The 26,142-nt window shown below is 33.8% G+C and overlaps 2 protein-coding genes across 2 annotated transcripts in view; one reads left to right on the top strand and one right to left on the bottom strand.

Moving 5' to 3' along the window:
• Positions 1 to 3,464, top strand: part of LOC111054062 (neprilysin-like) — a 43,476-nt gene extending 40,012 nt beyond the window's left edge. Inside the window, exons 17-19 of the mRNA XM_039430829.1 lie at positions 977 to 1,101; positions 2,148 to 2,312; positions 3,111 to 3,464. Of these exons, the coding sequence (XP_039286763.1) occupies positions 977 to 1,101; positions 2,148 to 2,312; positions 3,111 to 3,284 (464 nt within the window). The 3' untranslated portion in view covers positions 3,285 to 3,464. The remainder of the gene's footprint in view (positions 1 to 976; positions 1,102 to 2,147; positions 2,313 to 3,110) is intronic.
• Positions 3,465 to 3,556: 92 nt separating this feature from the next.
• Positions 3,557 to 17,982, bottom strand: LOC111054057. The gene is made up of 7 exons (XM_022341024.2): positions 17,581 to 17,982; positions 13,085 to 13,231; positions 11,725 to 11,927; positions 9,275 to 9,410; positions 7,024 to 7,160; positions 5,894 to 6,068; positions 3,557 to 3,804 (listed from the first exon to the last, which is right to left on the bottom strand). The coding sequence occupies exons 2-7, from the start codon at positions 13,152 to 13,154 to the stop codon at positions 3,725 to 3,727; spliced, it is 801 nt and encodes a 266-aa protein (XP_022196716.1). The 5' UTR covers positions 13,155 to 13,231; positions 17,581 to 17,982; the 3' UTR covers positions 3,557 to 3,724.
• Between the last annotated feature and the right edge of the window lie 8,160 nt (positions 17,983 to 26,142).

Genomic DNA, 26,142 nt, shown 5'->3' on the forward strand with positions numbered 1-26,142 from the left:
CAGTCTCTGTAATGAAACATCTGGTGTGGCGCACTCACACAACTTTCCTTGCCGTTATGAAAAATGAACACCTGACGCTAGTGTTCCCGCGCATCTCAAGTCTACTATTCAAAGATTTGAGCCAGCTGGTGACAGGGCAGTAACGCTGAAGACACACGAGGTCTGCTATCTCTTCATAGTGAATGATTTAATAGAATCAACAATAATTTGCAATTGAATAATCACATTTTCTCGAATTTAGAGTTTATTTTCAATTTTAGGAGAAATTGTTACTGAACATTAATCGTAGAGATTTTCATGCTCAATCTATTCCACTTGAATTTCTTGTTTAAATTGTATTTGAAGCCTGATAATTGGGAATCTAAAATCGAACTTTGCATTGATGGGGTTAAGCTCCTGAAATTTTTACAGATATGGGACTTGTGGCAGTTGATATAGCTTATCAATGACTATTTTAGGTATGAATTTGATCAAAATCGTTGGAGCCGTTTCCGAGAAAATCACGAAAAACCCTGTTTTTGACAACATTTTCGCCATTTTAGCCGCCATCTTGAATTGCATTTGAACGAAATTGTTCGTGTCGGATCCTTAAAGTGAAAGGACCTTACGTTTCAAATTTCAAGTCATTCCGTTAATTAGGAGACGAGATATCGTGTACACAGACGCACACACACACACACACACACACACACACACACACACACACACACACACACACACACACAAACCACTTTTTTGGACTCAGGGGACCTTGAAACATATAGAAATTTAGAAATTGGGGTACCTTAATTTTTTTCGGAAAGCAATACTTTCCTTACCTATGGTAATAGGACAAGGAAAGTAAAAATAGGTAGCTTACTCAACCTTACACATTGACTAGGTAGCCGTTTTATGCTGGGTTTTTTCGTTTAGCTACTTATATTGAGCTACGAGAGACCATATTGTCATTTAAATCAAGGATAATTTTTTCCCATAGGAAAGGACTTTGATGCGAATGGAAAGAAGGTGACTTGGTGGAGTGATCACATGCTTGTTGAATACAATAAGAGGACAGAGTGCTTCATCAATCAATACAACAACTACACACTTGGAGGAAATAATGTAAGATAGGCTATTGACTTTTTTCATTATTCCAATAATGGATTTTCTAATATCTATACAAAAAAATCTGGTGTGGTACACTCACACAACTTTCCTTGCTCATATTTGAAACTACGATCAGACTTCTGTATATGTGTATACTAGCCGTCAGGCTCGCTTCGCTCGCCATATCCGTCTAGCCAGGGGGCTCCGCCCCCTGGACCCCCGACTGGATCGTCCAAGAATGAGATAAGCAGGCTCTCTTCGCTCGCCTGCATTTTCCATTTGAGCATTTTTATCATATGTTAGGACAATCCAGTCGGGGGTCCAGACTAAACGTCTGGCTAAACGGATATGGCGAGCGAAGCGAGCCTGACGGCTAGTAATATAATATTCCCAGGATTGAAGTAGCAGTGCCCAATCAATTTTTCCGCGATAAATGCATTTAAATCTTCAACTTGGTGCCAACCTAACAAAGTCAACTCAACTTAATGCCAACCTGATAAAATTATTAATTTAGTTGCCAGTTAACAATTGTTTCGAAGAGGTACTCTATCTAGATTATAGTTCTATAGTAACATATGATATAAAAATTTCAATTATAATTAAAAGATTTGGAGAAGAAGAATATACATGCTAAAAGACGAACTTTAAACCCTTAAAAACAACCCTTAGAGTTAAAATATTGCCAAAAGATTTCTTAGTGCGCCTCTAAAGGGCCAACTGAACATACCTACCAAATTTGAACGTTTTTGGTCTGGTAGATTTTTAGTTATGCGAGTGAGTGAGTGAGTGAGTGAGTGAGTCAGTCAGTCAGTCAGTCAGTCAGTGAGTGAGTGCCATTTCGCTTTTATATATATAGATATAATTGTTTTCAGAGTACTTTCTCCTTTGTGTAAATTGTGAAATTCGATAATTTTTTTCAGTCTTCACTTTTTTAAAGTCGTCAAAACAGCTGTTCAACAGATGAAATATTATTAGTACAGCATGATATTTCAGGCGGGTTAAATCGAATTAGAATCGTATTTTTTTCTTGAATGAACATTTTCATATTATTGTAATTTCAGGTTAATGGGACTCATACTCTAGCCGAAAACATAGCTGACAATGGTGGAGTGAGGGAAGCACTACGCGCTTATAGGATATTCATGAATCGACGAGGTCCAGAAAAAAGTATTCCAGGTTTTCAAAACTTCACTCATGAACAGTTGCTCTTCCTATCGTTTGCTCATGTAAGTGCAGCCTTGCAAAATTCAAATTAACTTTCAAGAAGCTCTTCTCCCATAAATTGAAATTGTTCCAATTTTAACAAAACATTGCTATCAGATGGGCTTAGAATTACTTCAATTTAATAAATTCTTGTAACAAGTAAGTTTTCTTATCATACCAGCCTACATATTAGCATGTAATTTTACAAAAGTAGCTTAATAACTTTTGTGCATATGAGATAGTTTTTATATTGTGAAGAGGTTTATATTAACAATATCACTGAATTGGAATTATTCTACAAATAAATGGTATTTGTTCAACGATCTTTATCGTGAAATTTTCGTCGAGCGTCATACCTGTCCTTGTAGAAAACTATCATCATGGACTCTCGTGAAAGGCGAAGTCAAATAGCAGCACCTCTATTGGTCCAATTCATAATTAGCTGGTTTGATGTTGAAAAACTGGAGTGTTTGATAGCAGTCATTTAAACTTCATTGAATAAAAAACAATTTATTATAGAAGAATAAAATTCTAAGAGATAATTCTTCAGAAAGACTTTTTTACAAAGTACTTTTTTATTTCCAATACTTCTTCACAGAAAAGTATTTTTATTATAACTTATCTTCGTCAGTGAAAAACAATAATAGATAATAGACAGCAGACTTTGTACTCTGTATCTTAGATTTTTTACAATAAAGCTTTTTTAGTGCAATCAAAACTTTTAAAATATTTGTCCATTTCTGTACATTTACTATCACATCTATATTCCTGATATGTGATCATTTTTGCTGTGTTGTTGATTAATCGATTTTCCATTTCAGGTTTGGTGTCAAACAACAACTCCAGAGAGTGACATACTGACACTCACTGACGTCCACAGTCCTAGCAAGTACAGAGTGTTGGGCAGTCTTGTCAACTTACCAGAATTTTCAGAGGTATGGGGTTGTAAACCCAAGTCCCCCATGAATCCTGTATCAAAATGTATATTGTGGTGATTTTTATCAATGAGGAACAGTATTATTCTCTTCTGTGATTTATTTTTAGTGGAATAAATATGATTTCTTTCTAAAAAGTTTAGTCTCATCAACTTTATCTTGAATTCCACTTTTCATCCGAATAGCATTATTTGTTACCTCTGTTTTGGCTATTTTTTAATTATAGAATTGAGTTTCACGTTACGTACAGGCTGAGTAGGAAGGTATTACAGTATTGAAGAATGAATGATATTTCAATGAAGGAATATGTAGCCTAGGTGCTGTAGAAACAGGTTGTAAAAATATAATTTATTATTTGGATCATCATACAATATAAAATAAAATCAAATACATCTAATCAGGTACATAGCTTACGTCATACATTATTAAAGACTATAAAATAATAATATTGATATCAGTATGTATATACACTCCGATTACCGTGATTTTCATTTTTGTCTTTATGGAACACTGAACAATCTTATTAGTAACTGAAGGAGAACGCAATAGGAAGTCAAATGGCTCACGAGGTGTCCACCACCTGAAATAAGAAGTTATCAATACAATAAAGCATTGATAAATATTTTTATCACAATGACTGTACTACCCACCAGAAAGATCAATCTACAATTCTGAATTTCAGATTGCTTTAGAGTTAATAGTGTATAAATAACATAGACTACCGGTATGAACTATTTCTTTATAGATTGGAAATTTTAGAGTTTGAGTAAGAAGTCATTACTATAATAAATATTATCATGAGTGGTGTATCCAGGGGGGGATATGGGGGTGAATCCCCCCCCTAAATGGAAATTAAATTTTTTGTGGCTGGATCAATCACAAAAATTAGCATCTAATGCCATATTTTCGTTATATTGTACTATGTAAGTCGAAAAATATATAAGGGATGAGATAATAGCACTGCAATAGCAATAATAATAATTATTATTATTAATAATAATGAGTTATTTTCTCATAGCCAGTGAGTAGTCTAGTGCGTAGGGACTAGATAGCAGGGGATAGAGAAACAACAGATAGCACTTTAGTTAGTTCACTTCCATCTATTGTTATGAAGAAATTCAATGTAGCTTATATTGCTCTAGTTGATTATAGTTTATTCAGTTTCATGCATATCCTTGAACAAAGCTCCAGCAGCTTATTCTAGAGAGTATTCCCAAAATATCACAGTTATGATGAACGGGCGTAGTTTCTACCGAGGACAGGGGGGACACATCCCTCTAATATTTGAAAAAAGGTTTCATCCCCCCCCCCAAATGTGAGTTTGAGTACTCAAGTAAAAATCATGAATATTTGAAACATTTTTTAATCAAGTTAAAACTAATAAGCCTTCAAAGTTGGTTGAAATAGTGCTTTACTAGTTATCAGAATAATAACGAGTAGGCCTTCTACAAAATCACTATTCTTAAAAACAATTGAATGACTAATAACATTCCACTCCATTTCATTCTACAATTTAACTACACTGATATCCATCATGGCTGAAGAATCGGTACAATTACCGACTTTTTAGGTTAAGACCTGACCGAGAGTGGTTTGTCTTTTGGCGAGCTGCTTATCATCAGCTGATTAGCGAGCGTAAAGAAACTCTTCTGCGCATGCGCGAATGATTTGCGAGCGTAAAGAAAATCTACTGCGCATGCGCAGATGGTTAGCGAGCGAAAAAATAGATTCTCCTCAGAAATAAGCTGTTTTACAAGGAGAATTGAGTATGTAAATTCTTTCTTTACGCGCAGTTGTAGAAAAATGGAATTTTTGTTTTCAAGTGGAAATTGCGTAGAATCGCACCAAATTGAAGGGATATTTTCAAAATTTTCCGGGGGGGGGCCGCCGGACCCCCTTTTAGTGGAGGGTGCAGTATTCCATACCCCCCACACCCCCCAGCGACTCCCCCAGAGTTTAGGTGCTTCCTACTTCAATGTTATGATCCCCTTCCGTAAATTTTTTTCAGGATACGCCACTGATTATCAATCATTCAAAATCATCCAAATATCAAGTAAATAATGACCAATAAATAGTCAGGAAACATCAACTCCTCATCCTCCATCCACACATTATAAATTAAGATGTGAAGACAACAATTATATTCCCAGAGATGCGTTGAGGCCGTCAATAAAATATGTACATTTAATAAGACGTATTAGCCTAGAAGCAGACTAGAGCATTTTTCTCTTTGTGAAAATTCCAGTCTCACTCTTGGGGAACACTAGGAAAATTAGTCTTGAGAGTGTGGCTATTTATTATTTTTATTTTCACAAAAAACACAGATAGGGAGAGAAAAGCTAAGCAGGGGATCATTCATCAATATTGAATACGACATGGGCTTCAACAATCAACATACCTGGAACCTGGAATTGGCTGTGGATCGTTATTCATCAATATAATAATAATAATAATAATAATAATAATAATATCGTGTGACGGGTGACCTGGCTGGCTCAGGTCTGGTGTCAGAGTTTTCAGGTCGCAACTGATCAATTTCAGGGCCTCTGACATGACCTAACGACTGCTTTTTAGGCAGCCGGGACCGACAGATTAACGTGTTCATCCAAACCACGGATATTAATATTAATCAATATTGAATACGACATGGGCTTCAACAATCAACATACCTGAAGTCGGCTGTGGATCGTATTTGACAGAAACAGCATTGCTGCTGATGAAGTAGACGCCAGCCACGGTCGCCTCACACCTGATGGACCTGGTCTGGTTGTGGGGCCAAGGAGGTGATTGGATCTCCAATCCCGCCAATCCTGGGCCAAAGTCTCGTGTATATTCGCTGTTCACCTAAGAACCATGCCTTGTGTTAGAAATTGATGTTGTTTTCCATGACGAAACACTTTATAATAAATCTGTTGAATCAAAAGCAAAGTGTCTCAACTTCAACATAGTTTTAAAAGAGTTATCTTTTTTTATAATGGTAAAGATTCGAAATTAGTATAAATCATTTTAATTATCGATTATTTCAAGTTTTTACTAGTTTTTGATTAGTAGGCCTAAATTTTCTTCATCAAGCAGCAGGCTTAGACTACTCCCTACTTTCTTCTCAATTTTTATCTATGCTCAATTTTGTTTTGTGTCAGCCTATATTTCCTTCAGACTGTTTGCTTCAGACCATCATTTTTCTCCCCATTTTCAAATTGTGCTTACTCAGGTATTCCTACTAGGCTTATAGCATTCCTTCTGTTTTCAATGAAGTTTTGTTTTGGCAAGAAGCTGTAAGCTTTAAGAATGTAGGGGAGGGGATGTATTAAATACATAAAGTCATACTAGACCAACTCACGATGAGTTGATGGAATTTTAACATGAATTGATAAAAATGTTATACATATGAGCTGAATTATAACTAAAATATTTTGATGGCAAAAAGCTTCCTGGACATCTCTTGATCAATCAAGGAATCAAGCTATTCAATGATCTATAAAAATAGAAATCATGATTTGAAAAAGAAAGCTATGCTTAGCTTAATGCAATGTTCATTGGTATAATGGCAATGAAGTCCAAAAAATTATGTATATGTCACGCACTTCACATTTCTAATCCAAGAATAAAAAATGAAATGTGAAATAAAATCTGATGGACCAGCTTGTGCACATACATTCCAATACTATCGAATCCAGGGCGAATAACTTCATGCTGAGCTTACCTTTTTCTCATAAATTTTAAAATATGAGACTGGAAGATTGAACAAAGTTCGATATTATCTGAATGCATGACATATCTATGCCATGACCTTCCTTACCTTCTTCTCATCAATGTAGAATGTGAGATTGGGTGGAGGAACAGTTTGCTGAGCGCTGCAATTGACTCTTAACGGGTTCACTCGTGACCTGTGCACGCTCGATGAGACTTGGACAGATGGCTTGCGTATTCCAAGTTCTGTATAAAAACAAATGAATATTCAATAGAAAATAGAATATTTGATAAAAGTGAAAATTTCCTTACTGAACCAGGGGCATGTTTCATAAAAGTTACAAGTCATGTAATACAGGAAAAGTTCCTGTATTACAGGTAAAATTTGGAAGTTTGTGTTTCATAAACAATTTTCCCTGTAAAACAATTTACAGGACATTTGCCTGTATTACAAGTAAATAATACAGGACTTTATCATAGTTGTGTTTTATGTAAAGAAACTTCCTGTATTACTGGACCTGTAAGATGTTGAATATTTTATTATTGTTTGGACCATCCTAAAACTGTTACAAGTGTACGGTACCTAGGTAGAATCTTGAAAAGCGACATTTTGTTGAAAAGGCAACGTGTTAAAATGGATGAAGGTAGTAGTTCTAGCTCTGTTAAAGATGACTATGTTATTATTCGTAGGCCAAGAATTTTCCAGGACAGAATTTCTTACAATATGATGCATGAAACATATCAATATTATGAACGGCTTAGATTAAGCTTTCCTCAATAGAGCGTTATTGAAAATATTCAGAAAATGTACGTCCATAATGTTTCATGTTTTTTTATTAAACAAATTCAATTAATGTCGTTAATTTAATTATTAACATTTGATAATTAACTTTTATTGAAACATTACTACTTACATAACTGTTATAATAAGTTATGTAAGTTGAGTAGTTATTATAATTTCTCAACTAGTTATCATTAACAAAGTTATTTTCCAGCATGAATGCAATCTGTCCATCGTCAGAAATTTGATAATGTAGATTTTCCACCAAAACATCTTAAGTAGCACTTATTTGTTCAAATATTATATCAGGCTCGCTGGCCAATGAAAACATTAATTCAAAATAAAGGAACTGTAATACAGGCGAATATTACAGGTGATTTTACAAGTGTAGAATTATTTTTATGAAACATAATTTTACAGGATTGTAAATTTTAATTATAAGTCCTTTAATACAGGCCCTTTATTACAAGGGTTTTATGAAACAGGCCCCAGTATATTTTATAAAGACACCAAGAGTCAAATTTGCAGAACTGTGGCCAAACACAAAATAGGAGTCACATACTGTAACCAAGGAGTCACGATTCCTACCAGGGATACTACGCCTCAGAGTTGCATGAAGCCTCTTATTGAGCTATAGCTTGGTGAAAGCAGCTCAGAATATTATTTTAGCTCTCGAGAAATTACTGTGCAGTATAGAAGATTCAATCGAATCTTGTAATGTGTAATCAAATCTTATAATGTGTAACTATACACTTGAATTGCATAAGAAATGCAAAGCAACTAAGAAAAATTGAAACTTACAAAGCAAAAAATATTTTTTTTCTTCCTATTTTCTTGTTTCAATTAGCTCCAATGTTTTGTGAATGAAGGTGGTACAGCGAAGTATAGATAGGCTCATGGAAACCGTGTATAGCGAAGTAGCATCTAAGGATATTTTATAGAAAGCCTCCTATATTGGTCCTCATAAAAATAGCATATTTCATGTTTCAAAGACGAGGGTCTGTACCTGATTCTCAGAAAAGTAATGTAGGCTGGTGTAAGCATCACATGAAAACTATACGATTAAATGAATTCAATGTGTAGTCAATAAATAATAAAAACACTTCACTTATATGAACACTACTTTTGTACAAATTAATAAAAGCAATATAAAAACTTGTAGTACCCTTTATTATTAAGAACTTTAAAATATTTTAACTACTAGTTTCGACCATAGGTTATTCTTAAAGTTTTTAATAATAAAGGGTACTACAAGTTTTTATATTGTTTTTATTAATATATAATGTACACAATTTTTAACTCTCAATGACAATGATTGAATTATTGTCTAAGTATATCAACATAATCTCTATTTCTCACAGAAATGTCCAAAGTTCATCTTCTGTTTCCAAAGTATGTTGTGATGAATGCTATTCTTGTGTTTGTGAAAAAACTGTTAGAGCAATAGTGCTCTCACATAAAAGTGATGGGAGTAGGCTATGAATAGAGCAAGAGCAATCAATTTAGAACTATAACACGACATTTTTAAAAGGTCTCACATAAAAGTGATAATAGTAATGAAACTATGACAGTAACTTACCTATTATTGTGAGATTGGACGAAGCTTGCAAAGTACTGAAGAAAGGAGCATCAGCAGTAACCTCACACTTGAAAAGTCCAGACAATTCGAGAGGTACATTACGCAGAGTGACCTGGTGTGCCCCTGATCCACTCATCTGATACAAAAAGCCAATTGAAAATTAATTTCTATTCTTACAACCCTAATATTATATTCACAAACGGTTTCTTCAAATTTACCCGGATGGAAAATATTGATCAATTAGATTCCTGACAGATAACACAGGGACAGAGCTTCTCATGAATTCTCATAGGAGTAGCAGTAGCCTAAACTGATAATTAATCATTCTACATTGGATATTCAATTCTAAGTCAACTGGAATAAATATTGTGATTGATTACTTTTGAATAATTCAACTTAAATTACAGTTGGCATTCAATTTTGAGGTCTTCCAAGTAAGAGTATATATTCGTCGCGATAATTTACATTTTACGGTATCTGTGAGAGTTTCATATTCATATTAAAATAGATCACTGATCCGCTCCATCCATTTTTTTTTGTATGAGTAAATAAATATAAGTAGGCCTATTATTGAGAACAATAAATCTGTTCTATTCGGAATAATAGAATGTAAGAATCAATTGATTCAAAAATACAGTATATTGGAAAGTCAACCTATTAATAGACTATTACCTATTAATATAACTTCTCTATACTATGTAGTTGTAGAGAAATTTCAAGATAGAAGAATTTGAAAAATGATAAAGAAAACAATGTTTGAAACATCATTAGACCTGGAAATACTATGGAGGCAATAAAATTAATGAATATTGAGTTCAGATTCACAAATGAATGAATGAGCTTGTGTGGTGTCATTGGCATTGGAAAAGGCATTAAGTATGCTATGCCCTATTCTTTATCGAAGATTTCTGTTTTTGATCTCTGAACAAGTCAATTGACTCCCAAGAAGCATTAAAGACTGCTTCCCTTTTAAGTGGGATGGGCAGTTAGGTGATTAAGACGTTTCTCGCTTCATTAAGTCTGAAAATTAACTAAAAAGTAGAAAAACTATTTGTGACTGAAGGAGGGAGTTGTATGAGGACCATTCAACTTAAATTCAATGAAGTTGACCTTATCCGTTCTTTGAACATGTAAGAGAATTCTAAGTTTTAGAGAGAGAAAAAAGAGAAATAGAAAGAGATGAAATCCTTTCAAAAGAGCCAAACTTCAGACACAAATCTCTCAATCATCCATTCATTCTTTTCAGCCTCTCACTCTTATCGTATCCATAGATTTGTTCTATTCATTATTTCAAAGCGTTTCATTGAACAGTTTTCTCTTTCATTTATGTTGATATTCTGATTTTTAGAGCTATGTTACATTTAAAGTCTAGACTGCTCAAGGAATAGGCCCTCACACTGACATTCCATTGCATCGATTTTCTAAAAATGAAATCTCACTTCTCCTTCTACACAAACTACTGCTCCTCATAGCTCAATGAACTTAATAGTATTTTTGAAATAGTAAATACTCAAATAATGAATGCATTATTTGTGAAAGAAAGCATTTGAAAGGGATGCGTGTATTCAAAAGTTGATGGACAGCTCTATATCGCACTAATGGCTCTGCTTCTTTGATGAAATGATTAGAGCACTTCAAACGAATTCTCTACAAACGCACAGTTTGAAAACATGCCAACCTAGTTTGAACTCTCACTTCATTAACAAATAATTGTGTATTAATGGATCAATTAGTTAACAGCACAACAAACAACAGATGATCAAACGCTCCCCAGACGTTTTGAAAATACTAAAAGGGATTGGTTTTTACTTTCCCCATATATATTTTTTTTTGCAAATTAGGGCATCATCATATAGACTATACTACTGTATTATTTTTTATCTTTCGCACAGATCGTGATAATAACATTTCAAACATTATATTGATATGACAAAAGTAAGATTTCAGAGCTCTGCCTTTAACACTTAGAAGGTTACGGTACTTGATTTTAAAGAAGCATACATTTCAAATCAATCGACCTCATCTGATTCAATCTTCATCTTGAACTCTTTACCTCCAAGCTGACTTCGACTAGTGCCGATATATCAAATAATAAGACCTAGGTACGCAAGAGTCAACAACAGTTATCATAGGAATAAGATAGTCATGTACTACAAACTATATAACAAAAAAATACAAGTCAATATATTATTAAAATTGAAATCAAACCTTTTTTAAGACATCAATTCCTCAAGATGACTTATGGTACAGATTCCCTAAACTTGTGGTTGAAGTAACTCACATATGAGTTATGGAAGTTATGTAATTATTATCTTTGTATGTTTTCTTTGTGTATCTTTGTATATTATTATTATCTTAGTATGTTTTCATATCTCTTTTGAAATGAATGGATGTACAACTTTAATTCCAATTTTTCAAATGCTCATCTATATAGAAATCATGTTACTTACATCTATGTCGATGCCGGGTATGGGAAAAGCGATGTAGGGAGGCCTTCCCGTTGGCATGTACCTGAAGAACTCATAGTTGCCACGGTACCATTTGACAGCATACAGCGGCGTCTCTTGCAAGTCGAACTGGCACACCAGTGTCACAGTTGAGCCGACTCTAACCACGGCTGGCATTTTCAACCAAACTCCCTGGATTCGGCTGCCTAAAGTACAAAAATAATTATCGTCAGACGTTCATTTGTTCTGTTTTCTCAAATTAGAACTTGAATTAAGAAAAGGATGAAAGAATCAGAGTCAATAGGCAACTTTTATTATTAATTTCATGGAATAAGATGAATGTAGCCTATTCAGAACAATAGGATTGAATAATTGAGTTGATAAATTGAATTGATAATTTTAAAATGACCTCTGAATAAAAATGATAGAGATTCTGAATATTCAGATACATCTACGGTGAATCTGAAGGCAATTAACATGATTCAGCTTGTGGTTGGAGGAGGCCAGTGAAATCATAGGAAACACTCGAAGCGATTTGTAAATATGTCAAATTCCTAAAACTAACTGATTAATTAATGACACAATGACAAATAAGTAAAGGATAGAGAAAATTGTTTCAGTCATGAATTTCCAGTATTTTTCTCTCTTTGATTCAGTTATTCAAACGATGACTTACACTAGACTGTTTAGGTATGAATAAAACTAGGGCAAAGAGAACTAATTCATCACAAGATTTTGATTTTGAATAATTTTTCAGAAAAAAAGAGAAGATATTTCAAATAAAATTATCAAGTAGATAGTACTATTGATAATTCTCCGATAAAATTTTTCTACACACTACCCAAATTAAAAAACAGCAAAACTATATAGTTACACTGTGTCTAACATTCACAACCTCCGTAAACAGAGGTAGTTTTTACAGAGGTAGTGATTCATTTCACCTTGATCTTATAAAATACCGAGATGATTTGAGTTATGATCACATGTAACACGTTCATAATTTTGATTACTCTTATCGTGTGAAAAATTTAACTACTCTCTTCCTTTAATTTTGTTACGATATTACATCATATTTTGGAGCATGATGTTTGGAGCCATGAAATTCTTTGTTCAGACCGGTGCTAATTTCTTCGACGGTGACGGGATCGAGACAATTCCCAACCACGGACGGCTTTTGAAGAATTTTGGAACATGGCTTGAAAATTCTTCCACTTCCGTCGACGTCATGCGATTCGTATCGGTGTGCGCTAGTAAAATAATGTTAAACCTTAGACCAGATAGACCTCTATATAGAGGCCCTCGCATCAATATAAGTGTTAAACTAACATCATGAAAATTCTTGAAATGAAAAATCTCTTGTCACCTGAAACCAAACAGCTGATGATGGCCAGATAGAGCAGTGCAGATGCAGAAAGCCTGGACATCCCCAGCATGCTTCTAAATTGTAGTCCATAAGATTAAAAGTGTTTGAAGAAGTTGATGAGGCTCAATGGATACAGTTTTCCCTCGCCTAAAAATAGAATATAAGCATCTTATGGGGTTTTCAGTCAGATTCTATTTATAGTGTACATGTGAACAGTTCAAAAACAGTTCCCATTCATTCATTTCTTCCAAATTTATTAGGTTTTTTGGAATTTTGAAATTTATTTTTCCTAAAAAGTATTACAAACAAAACAACAACGATAACTTGCAAGTATTTATATTACACGTTGATGCTAGAATCGTTGGAAACGGAGTGTAGATGTAAATACGTCAAATGTTTTTGAAGTGATTATCAGGCCTTCGTGTAAAAATCTGGTGTGGCACACTCACACAACTTTCCTTGCCGTTATGAAAATTGATCACCTGACGCTAGAGTTTCCGCGCATCTCAAGTCTACTATTCAAAGATCCAAGCCAGCTGGTGGACAGAACAATAACGCTGGAGACACACGAAGTCTCTTCATAGTGAATGATTTAATAGAACCAACAGTTGCCAACAGTTTGCAATTGAAATAACACTTTCTCGAATTTTGAGCTTATTTCTAATTTTAGGTGAAAATGTTACTGAACATTAATTGTAGAGAGTTTTATGCTGAATCTTTTCCACTTGGAATTTTTTGTTTAAATTGTATTTGAAGCCTGATAATTGGTAATCTAAAATCAAACTTTGCATAGATGGGGCGGTGCTCCTGGAATTTTTACAGATATGGGACTTGTGGCATTTTATATAGCTTATCAATGATTATTTAAGGTAAAAATTTGATCAAAATGGTTGGAGCCGTTTTCGAGAAATCGCGCCCTGTTTTCGACAACATTTTCGCCATTTTAGCCGCCATCTTGAATTGCATTTGATCGAAATTGTTCGAGTCGGATCCTTATATTGTAAGTACCTTAAGTTCCAAATTTCAAGTCATTCCATTAATTGGGAGATGAGATATCATGTACACAGACGCACACACACACACACACACACACACACACACACACACACACACACACCACACACAAACAACTTTTTTGGACTTAGAGGACCTTGAAACGTATAGCAATAATTTAGAAATTGGGGTACCTTAATTTTTTTTTGCCTAACAGGGCAAGGAAAGTAAAAATTGAGTACAAAGGATGAGACCCATCTTAAAATCTGTTTCATGAACTTTTTCCTGTTTCGAAGAAGCTCTTCAGAATACAATATTATTTACGTAGATAAATCGAACTTTACGAGAATGCCCGTCTCCTCGATTCTTCATGGTGAACTTCCATTCCAACGTCAGTTGAAAAAGCTACTACAGTGAAGTCCACGTTATAATAGGCCTACGTAGTATTTGATGTTTCTATCATTGTCCTATTGCTCGACAAAGCAGATGATGTTGCTATCATTTGCTATCATTTCCTAGCAACGAAACGCAAAGAAAATTCACTTTCTTGGTATATAAAGTACAATTTGATTATTTTTTGAAAAGGATGAACAGTTCATATCACATCAGATATACCGGTATCAGCTCTCTTTTATAGAAGGCAGTAGCAAGGCAGAGAATCGGCAACGCTGTTCTCCCATATTCTTCACTGCCATTATAACGTGGACCTCACTATATGTCAAACAAATTCGACAAATAACCTGCGTGTAGATTAATATACGTAGTAAGTTACCATACAGAGAAAAGATGGCAGCATAATAAGATATCTCATGGATATCATTCATGTTCCGAATTCCACTATCAACACAAGCCAATAGTCCTAGTAGTAGGCCTAATTATTCTTCTCCTTAAAGCATTGTGATTTGTAACGCTGGTAGTCTCTCATACAGTGCCATACTCTCACCCGGCCGAAACAGTAATAATAGACAGGAGTGGACAGTAATCGGCTTGAAATTTGGAAACGACCCATACCATAAGATATCTTTTCATGCTATCTTTTTTCTATGGTAGTTCGTACTTCAGGTGCTTAGCTTAGACTCTGCTCCAAACACACTGTCAATCAATCGCTTTCGACATCGCTTCATTACATTACATAGATTGAACTTTGTTGAAAAAAACAACATTCAAACTAGATTAAAGATTCACATTTGTAGAGGGATTAGCAAAATGTAACTATTATTATCAGTCTTCTCTATAAACTTTTAATTTGAAATTTGATTTCTAAAATAAAGATTAAAATCAATTACGAGTTCTTGATATCAATAATATAATAGTTCATGATAATCAATAATTAGCAAGTACTCTCCCACGAATCATTATAGAATAGTTAAATGGATAATTTCTTTGATATAGGCTATAAACTCTCTGTGTAAAGTTTCATTTGGAAGTGCTGTTCATACAAGTGTATAGTTTTTCTTGGTAGCTTCCGTGAACCCCCCAGAATAGCCGCACGGACCCCACTTTGAGAAACCTCATATAAGGTAGTATTTCTCCATCAACTCATCATGCAGTTGAGTTAATAGCGTAAAATATTGAGTCCATTGTTCGATTAGTTCGTATGCAAGGCGAAAACTTGGGATAAATCTTGTCACGTTCAGAAGCTCTTTCAAGTCACCGGTGTATATGGAGATATAGCACAATGGAACTGAATATTTCGTGACTTGCAAAATTATTTTAAATGCCTTTTTGGTTGGCTCTGAGTTTGACACCGGCAGCTCATCAAAATTCACTGAGCATCACGCATTCAAAGACCGGGAGCAGGTTTTCAAAAATATGGAGATTTGAGCGAATATATCATAAATTTATTACAATCGTGCCTTATTACTACACAGCTTAATCTTTCTTTTGAACGTTTCACACATGAATGACTTCAACACTGATGAATCAATCAGTTAAACTGCAAATTGAGATGACCGATTGATTTATCTTCTCAATATTGTAATTTCAAAGACAAGATCGAGTCCAGATCCACGCTATACAAGTAATGCCTGTAAACCTAACTACTGTATGTGAATTGTGGATGAGTGGAGAGATAACAGGTAACTTGTCTTATTTGATTTGTCATTTTGATATTACAATAAACGCCACCAGTACATAGAATAAAGGACAACCCATGACCGAAGCCAAATCAGATTTTCAGCTAGATCACTTGCTCTTTGCTCTCTCGTACAGTATGTGGTCCATATAATACTGTAGAAGATATGCTATTCCAAATGATAAAAAACACCTTTTGATTTTTTAGGAATTGTTCATATGAGAAATATTTGTGTTCAATCCTGTGATATATAGTTTCCTAAATAAAATTTTAGAACCTGATTGAACCTCAAACTGCTAACATTATTTAACCGTTCAGATCGATCAATATCCAGTCAATGGGAGAAGAGAACAAGGCGTTCCTTAAGGAATAGGAAACAGAGGAAACCTTGGTTAAATGCCCCAAGAACCAAAAAGAGAAACCTATTTTTCAAAAAGTTTCCATGATTAAAATTTAACAGGATTTTGTGCAAGCGGGCAATAATATTCTGTGTAAAAGTGCAGTAATTTTATAGTCATCACCAACAATCCATGTGGTTATACATTACTTCTACAATGATCTTCAACTTTGATAATTATTAGGCTATATGATTTATTATTACTACCCGTATGCGGAATGTAAAAAAGTAAAACGAATTTTAACTTCGTAATAAGATCAAATTCTTTCATAGAGATACGAGAGCATTCATTCCTATGATAGCATTGGATTGAGGCACATAGAAAAAAACATTAAATATATTGAGAGGAAGTAGCGCAACATTGGAAGAGCGGCTTTTGAAAAAAAAAAACATTCACATCTTCTCTTCCTTCAAATAAAGATAGTAAATATATCAAACAAAACTAATAAAAATATTAAAAGTTTCTGTTTGTACTTGTTCGAATCATTTTAGTTTGGATATGAAAGTGACTTCAATTTCATTTTTCACAGTCAAAGATCTATTACATTTTTCTCAAGATGATGAAAATAATAGTGTTCATTTTTCAATAATAATATTTCATCCAAAAAACTCTTTTCCACAATTCTACAAATAAACGAACATGCATACAATGATTTTTCAGAAAATTTTACTTTACCAATATGATAATAATATTATAGATTTATAACATAGAATCACAAGTGTCCTTTAATTTCCTTTGATGACATTACCGGTTTCTAATATTAATCCTATTATCAAAAATGTCAAAATCAATTTTGAACACTTGATAATGGGATGAACAATACACGACCCGAAACCTGTCGTGTCATCAAACGAAATAAACGGTTACTAATATGTAATAATGTAATACATTTATCAATCAGCCCTATAGAAATAAATAAATAATATTGATATGATTGATCTTTTTATGATATTCTCCAACTAGATAATGATAGGAAGGTGGCATAAACAATATAAAATTCAATGTATACAACATAATACAATATAACTTACATATTTTTCTAACTCAGTCCGCAACATTTTGAAGAAGATTGTATTCAGCAATATGATGTTAGTGGTTGTGGAGGTCGACTACGACTGGAAAATGCTGAACTATAACTCACTTACTATAACTCACGGCTACTCCTCCACGGCAGAAACAAGTCTCACACCTTATCGAATAACATAACATGTGGATCGGCATCAAATCGCTACACACTTGACAGGTTCAAGCTTCGATACGCTTCACAACTACAACAATCCATGAATTTATCGAAAAACGCTCGTTTCGAGTTTTTAATAAATGTGCATACACGCAACGTCGAAATTAAAATTCCAAAAATAAAAAAGTGTCGAGTTGCTGCGTTCTAACCAGAAGCGCGGTCACAAGTGTTGTGTGGATCTCATTGTTAATCCTCCAAACAGCTCTTTTTCCCTCCCAACTTACACATTTCAACTCTTTCCCTTTACTCTGTTCCTCCATCTTCCACCGCATTCTCTCTTTCCTCCCCTTCTGACAAGTCTTCTACTCCCACCTATCCGCTTGTCTTCGATTCTTGGCAGCGAAACGGAAAAATATATTCTATTGCTCACTTCTCCATCTCCAGTTGTTCTGCCGCGTTCGTTTCCATTTTAATGTTTTTGTAATACTTTCTGCGGTCCGATCTAGAAGGCTCAAGGCTTTCTCTATTTCTTTCCGCCTTCACCTATCATAATAAATATTGTTTTTTTGTACGGTCCGAAAACCCCGCTGTGTGCCGAAAAACCTGAAGGCTCGGACAAACAAATTGAGTCGTTAAACAAGGTTGAGAGCTCATCTAGAAGCGGACTTTAATGCCTGTCCAGTTTGGCTTTTGTAAAGACTTGCGGAAAATATTCAAGTACTTTGATCATTGACAACTCAATACAACATAATGTATAATATGAGTATTGGTACTGCAGAATCAATGTACAGTAATACATCTATACATCAGATTCAATATTATGTTTTGATAGAAAATATTGTTTTTCCAATTAGTATGAAGTTTACTCCAATCTCTGAAAATATAGGCTGGGTCTACTTGAAATGTATGTATTCAGTGTTACTCATTTTTTATTTATAAAATAGCGTCATAGTATCCTTTTTTTACTTTCCTTGCCCTATTACCATAGGTAAGGAAAGTATTGCTTTCAAAAGAAATTTAGGAACCCTAATTCCAAGTTTTCTATACGTTTCAAGGTCCCCTGAGTCCAAAAACATAATTTTTGGGTATTGGTCTGTGTGTGTGTGTGTTGTGTGTGTGTGTGTGTGTGTGTGTGTGTGTGTGTGTGTGTGTGTGTGTGTGTCTGTGAACACGATAGCCTAACTCCATTCCTAATAAACCGATTGACTTGAAATTTTAAACTTAAGGTCCTTATACCAGGATCCGACAATAAGAAAATCAATAAAATTCAATTCAAGATGGCGGAAAAAATAACGGATAATTACTAAAAAACCATGTTTATCACGTTTTTCTCGAAAACGGCTCTAACGATTTTCTTCAAATTTATACCATAAGTAGCTATTCATAAGCCCTATCAACTGATATGAGTCTCATTCTTGGGAAAATTGCATGAACTCCGTAATATTTTTGAGAAAAATGGAGGATAATTACTAAAAAACCATGTTTTCACGGTTTTCTCGAAAACGGCTCTTACGATTCTCTTCAAATTTATACCATGGATTCATAAGCCCTATGAACTGACATGAGTCTCATTCCTGGGAAAATTGCAGGAGCTCCGTAATATTCTTGAGAAAAATGCTAAAAAATGCGGATAGTTACTAAAAAACCATGTTTTTCACGGTTTTCTCGTAAATGGCTCTAGCGATTTTCTTCAAATTCACACCATGGATATCTATTCATAAGCCCTATCAACTGGCATGAGTCTCCTTCCTGGAAAACTAATGGTGGGTCCACCCCATCCTAGAGAAATGGACTTTGTAACCTCCTTCTCATGCATGAGGTAGGTAGGTAGGTAGAGCAGTTTATGAAAAAAACACAGTCGAGATAGTTCATCTGTAGAACAGCTGTTTTGACGACTTTAAAAAAATCATCGAATTTCACAATTTACCCAAAGGAAAAAGTACTCTTAAAACAATAATAGGCTATACAAATATACAGTAGTTTGATCGTAGTTCAAATATGTTGCCGCCAATCGTCATATGTTATCCCCCTAAATTCTCGTTTAAGAATGAGACTCACAGTTCAATGAGCAAGGAAAGTTGTGTGAGAGTACCACACCAGATTTTTTAAGTTTTTAATATAAAATAACATATTAAAAACACAAATTAAAACAACTAGTTTTAATGTTTCACATCATCTTCAGGTTTTAAAAATAAATTTCAAATAAACTAAGAGTAGGCTGGGTCCACTTTGTCTTACAAAAATGGGAAACATTAACAAACTAGATTTCACATGCTGTGTTATATACAAGTCAGTGGTATTGCTGAGAAGATAGTTTGAATTTACTAATTTTGAATAATAGTATGTAACTGAGACTCAGAGTTTATTCTAGTAAGCTGGGAATGATTTCATCACCTCTTTATGCGCTTTATCCTCATCGAAATGTATTCTCAAAGAACTGTTATAAGAAATTGAATTTCATCAGGCCTACTGCCTAAAGAAGGAAATGGATGTTTCAAGAGAAGGTAGAGAATGCATGAATTGCATGATATAGAGTATGCAGAAGCGAATTCTGGAATGCGAGAAAAGGTGTAGAAAAGGTGAATTTTCCTGAAATTTCAATGAACTCATGAATTTATTTGAGTGGATTAAACTGCACCTTGTTACTTGGGAAATGAATACCAACTCTAATGGTTACTGAAGTTTCTGGCTATCTTCCACGAATTACCCTTCCAGTCATTGGCCTCTCCACTAATTCAACTGCATAGCATATATGTTTGATAACAGAAGTTGACATTTCTTTCCGAGCGTAGAGGAGATTTATTTCGGAAAGTAACTAGAATTATGATCATACAGATAAAATGGAGAAATGGTTCATTCAATGAATTTAATTCTACCACCAAGTTTCTAGAACAAATATAATAAATTCAATAAATCAATTATCACCGTATCACAGATAAATAATGGAGAATAGGATCATAAATTCAAGCAGTTATCTTCGTAGGAGTATTCCATTCACGAAGACATCGACTTAACACTGTTCAACTCCTCTACAGTTTCTTTCTTCTCAAAGATAACATTCCAAGTCTTTGAATGACTAAGAGAGGGAGAGATAGAGAAATCAGTGAAAAGAAAGAAGAGTGAATATGATTTTGGACTAACAGACAGTTGAGGGAGAGATTTCCGGATGATGTCCACATAAGCTTTTGCTTGTGCTTGGGTATATTTGAGGATATTTGAGATGATGTAACTTCCATGCTCCTGGCTGGATTCAAACCTACGACCAGGTGCAGCGATAGCAGACTAAAGTTGCGACTCCTCTCAGACCACTTGAATACTCTAGCTGACTTTGTGGTTGGAAAACACATAAGACTCAATGATAGTTTTTTTAATCTTGTGAAAGTAGATTAAACAGTTTATGGAATGTGTAGTCTCTTATATATCTGATAAATTTCTCAATTCTAGGATAAGTAAGGAAAATAATTTTTCTAAAGTTATTATTTGAGATTTGAGATCAAACTCCCAAAATAATAACTTTCAAAATTATGGAACCTCTCACTATTATAAGAACAAAGGTGATTCCCTTTACAATAATAACAATAATAATATGAACACTTTTCATTCTTATTTTCAGACCTACATAATTCGACTAATGAAAAAAATGTGTGACACCTCTCATTGCATTCCTAGTTGCGTGATAGTGACAAATACAATGAATCTTCACGGCTCTTAGGACAAACCTCTTTCTTATTCATTCAACAAGCCATCCGCCCTGTGATTAATTGTCTTTTATAATCCTTCTCACTTGTCTTGTCTTCTTGATTGGAGCGGGTTAAAATTAACCTCCGACCGAACAACCTATTTTTAACTTCTCATTTTTTCTACATGTGACTTGGGACAAGAAAGAATCTTAAATTAGTTTAACGTGATGAACTAACTTATTCTAATTTATTTGAAACAAAGACTTATTCACGAGGGCTCATTCAGTTTAATTCAAGCGATTCGAAGCGTTTTAATCTAGTTCTCTAATTGGGGTTCTGAGTTGATTGTAGTAAGTTACGAGCTTCTTCAAAACGATTCTGATTCTAGATCCTTTTACTTCTTTAATTAATCAAGAATCACAATCATACTAGTGAAGCTGGTAACTTACTTCAATCAACGCGAGGAAATTACGGTTAATATTCCAATTGTTACAGCTAAATGCTATTCCAAATGAAGTTTAATCATCAAAATAGAATGAATCAAATAAGGTCCCTATTGAATCACAAAAATAACATCACTGTAAATGAAAAATGATCGATATTATAGTTTAAATATGAAATTTTTTCTCGTTTTCTTGTAAGTTCAAAATTTGCACCTAGAACGTTTAATCAGTCACTGTTTGAATTTCAAATTAAATTGCATGATTAATTTATGAATATTCATAATGGTGGTGTTGAAAATTAAATCATGTTGGTCTCATCACTTATTGATGTTTAGGCCGATATATTAGTGTGATGATGAAATGATGTTGCTTTCATCTTTCAGAGAAGCTCAAATAAACATAGTAAACGTATAAACAATTATTATTTCAAAACTCTCTCACTCCGATTAATACTCATTGAAAAGAGTCATGTTGGATTCATCTCTTATTGAGGTTCAAAATAAACGTCTATGAAGAAGCATCATCTTTTTTATAGACTAGACGGCTCCGGCGGATATAATCCATTTAGTGGCACAGTATGGTACCTTTCACAACGTGTATTCTATTTCTATTTTTATATCATTTCTGAATGGTATGAGAATTCCAAATGTTCGACTGTTCCTGTGCTACAAATCGTCTCAACTGATACATAACTGTTGAGATTAACCGACGTTAATGTGTTTGGTCCATGTCAAGTAGCCTAGTAGTCGTGCAAAACTATCATCATTGTAAATAGCACAATATTTCTTCACAACTAAAATTTAAACATCAATCAATCAAAGAATGTTTGAGAGTAAGCATTATATTTCGCCAACTGTAAATTAGTTCGTATAGTCTGATTATTAATAGACGCATATGCAATATTTCGAAAATCTTTCAAACTTATCTTTCTTTAAAAAGAATGGTTTGTTTAATCCCTTCAACAGTAGTAATTCAGGCTGTCGAAAGAGGCTTGTCAGACGGTGGGTGTTCACGAAATTGGCTAAATTATCAATAAATTATACTGAACTAAGTTTAGAATAGAACAGTTTAAATCTCTGTGTAGACACCGGTTTTAGCTGTGTGATAAATTCAACAAAAAGTTCCTAGATTCACCCAGTAGCTGTCCAGGTTATGGACAGTTACCCCCTTCCATAAGAGGTGAGAACTTATACTTTGGATATACTTTACTGTCCAGGTTATGGACAGTTACCCCCTTCCATAAGAGGTGAGAACTTATACTTTGGATATACTTTACTGTCCAGGTTATGGACAGTTACCCCCTTCCATAAGAGGTGAGAACTTATACTTTGGATATACTTTACCTATACTTTAACCAGTTATTAATAGTAATCACCATGATAAATCATCATTTCCTTACAACACAATACACTAAACTTCTATAAGCTGTAGAATTTGAGTTGAGCTGTATAGTATTGTGTTTTACAGTTTTATTCAAGTTTAGTGGGTTGTAGAATTGAATTTGTTGATATCTATTGTTCATATCTTGAGTTTGAATTGTTTTATGGATCGCGTAAGCCTATGATGTGCCTGTGCCAATATGCCTATAAGTAGTTCAAGTTAATCAGTTGTGTTTCTTGAGTTGAAGTGTATTGTAATCAACCTGTGAAAAGTAACATTTGAAAATGAAAAACTCATAGCCTATTCAATAGCCTAGATTGAGAAAATGTCTGATAATACTGAAGACTGCATCATAGCTCCGCCTAAAAGAGGATATTTTCATTCAATTTTACCATTCAATAAACACGATTTGTATTTAAAAACAAGTTCTTGTAACAAGAATTGAAGGTATGTTGTTATTTCAAAATTTAATACAGAAAACGTCTTTTTTCTGAAGAAGTTGTCCTTCAATAACATCCAAGCGGATAGCCTTTTCTAATATTGAATACTTATCAAGTCAAAGTCAAGTCAATTTGTATATTGTGTGATACTAATTGAGTGCTATTTCCTTTATTTTGTGCTTGGCCGAGTGATAATAGGGCAAATTTATCACGAAAGATCGGAGATTGAATTAATCAGATTACACAAGGTGCGAACAAGTACGTTGAGTATAGAATTCAATACTCACTGATCAAGTACCATAATCATGAAGAGCTAAGGTTATTTAGGCCTACTCTAACTCAAGAGTACAACCCATTATTTTTATCAAGAATCTTCAATCAAGACGAACTTTGAAACCTGCAATAATAGTTCCAAAGTAACTCAACAAGTTCTGGAACCAGTTGGATCTGCAAGAATGGACTGTTTAGAGACAGATATGGAATGAAATGGGATCTATAAAAACACACTTAATACAAAAATCGGCTACATTCTAACATGTTTAAATAGGATCATTGTAGCTTTGAAAAATTAGTATAAGAGACAAACGTTAGGAAAAGATCCATTGAAGTCGTAAAAATTAAAACAATAATTTGTATCAATTCAAAGGAACAAGATTGGAAGATGGGACAATAGAGCAAAACACACAGACGACTTTCGTAGAGAGTTCAAATATTTATTAAACAAGACTCAAAATAAAAATTAATCAAGTAAGTCTGGATAGATATAACGAATGTAATATTTGGGAGGTTTTGTTCATTTTTGAATAGATAGTACAACTAATCAATTTTAGCTGACGTAATACCGAACTACTGCAATAGATTAGAGTTGGAATTATTTTTATGATCAAATATTGGAACTACTCACAAATTAACTGTAACTACTAGTGCTCAGCATTGAAATTCACATGAGAAGTAAAATTTCTGGCCCAAATAATTTAGATTTTGGGAAGACAAAAAAAGAATACAGGAAAACAGGACAGCAGCAGAAGAATGAGGAATGAGAACGAATAGGATTTGGCTGCCAAGCTCTGATGGCTGTAACCCAACATTCGTTTATTATCTGCTATTTATATGTTTCAAGAGAATCCATTCATTTGTGCCAGGAGTGAGATAGATAGTAAAATTAAAATCCACGAGAGAATAGTGAGTTAATTTACCTAAAAACAAGAAATAATATTAAGAAATGCTTTTTCACGGTGTGTGAGGAAAATTTTTATATTATTTTTCGGTTTCATAGTAGTTGAATGAAAACAATGTTGTCATAACATAATATGTCATTACAGTTATTCATATGTCATTCATATGAGTGCTTAACAATTTTAATGTCAAACTGTGTTCAGTTTTAAGGCACGATAAACTTACTGTACTTTGCTGTGTTTCTGATAAGTTTCTATAGAAACATTAGGCTATAGTGGAAAGTATAAAAAAATAGTTTGCAGGAGTAACATTGAGGAATTAAATGAAATTCTATCAATTACGATCAATTAGGGTGAGCTTACATGGTTGAAATATCATGCGTTCTTTAAAAAGACGACGAAAGACATCTAGATGTGAGAAGAGAGAAACGATTTTTCTAAAAAAATAAAATGAATGATCTTGATTAGTCTTAATAACCAATAATTCAAAAGTTATTGAATTAAAAATTAAATAAATTCACTAAGAGTGCACAAATTCTTGTAAAAGTGGATTCCTTTTTTATAGTTGGGAACATCGGCAGGAAACATTTAATGTAAACTCGTATGTTGTAGTCTACTACATTAATAACATTGTCATACACAAGTATGATTTTCTTAATGTATTGAAATTGCTTTAATTTGAACTTTGAAGGCATAACAAACAAAAATCAGGGAGACCTTCTGATAATAAAACGAATTTGTTTTATTAAAAAAATAAACGTCATTATTAATGGACGTTCATGTCAATATAGTTTATTCAAACCCCCAGACATGAAAATTACACCAACAAATATTCAGAGAAGAAGGGGAAGAATACCGCAATGATGAAGATTCAGACGTTTTTCTCAACATAGTAATAAAGATGAACGGCATCACAATCAACCGGCAAAACTAGCACATAACGTACTCAATCTGTAGTAGCTTCAAAACAATGGCTTTGTTCCAAATAACAAAGAAGACCCTTCTGAATGAAATCAAATAAGAAAAGAGTCAATGAACGTTTACCATCTCTTTCTACATTTGTTCCTTTCTAGTCAGCCCACCCAACTGCATTGTTTTATTTTTTATAATGTTTTCAGTCAGCAGAACACATCTCACTATTCGTTTTCAACTCTTCCAGCAATTTCCATACAGTGCCCTACTGATTAGTATTAGGCTTGAGTAGCCGGTACTTGGGTTTTTTCCTTTACTTAGGATTGACTACCAAGTAAATAAATAACTGGAAATAAAATAAAAACATTGAAATTTTGTACTCA

This window comes from Nilaparvata lugens, chromosome 6 (genome assembly GCF_014356525.2).
Source record: "Nilaparvata lugens isolate BPH chromosome 6, ASM1435652v1, whole genome shotgun sequence".
Lineage (NCBI taxonomy): Eukaryota > Metazoa > Arthropoda > Insecta > Hemiptera > Delphacidae > Nilaparvata > Nilaparvata lugens.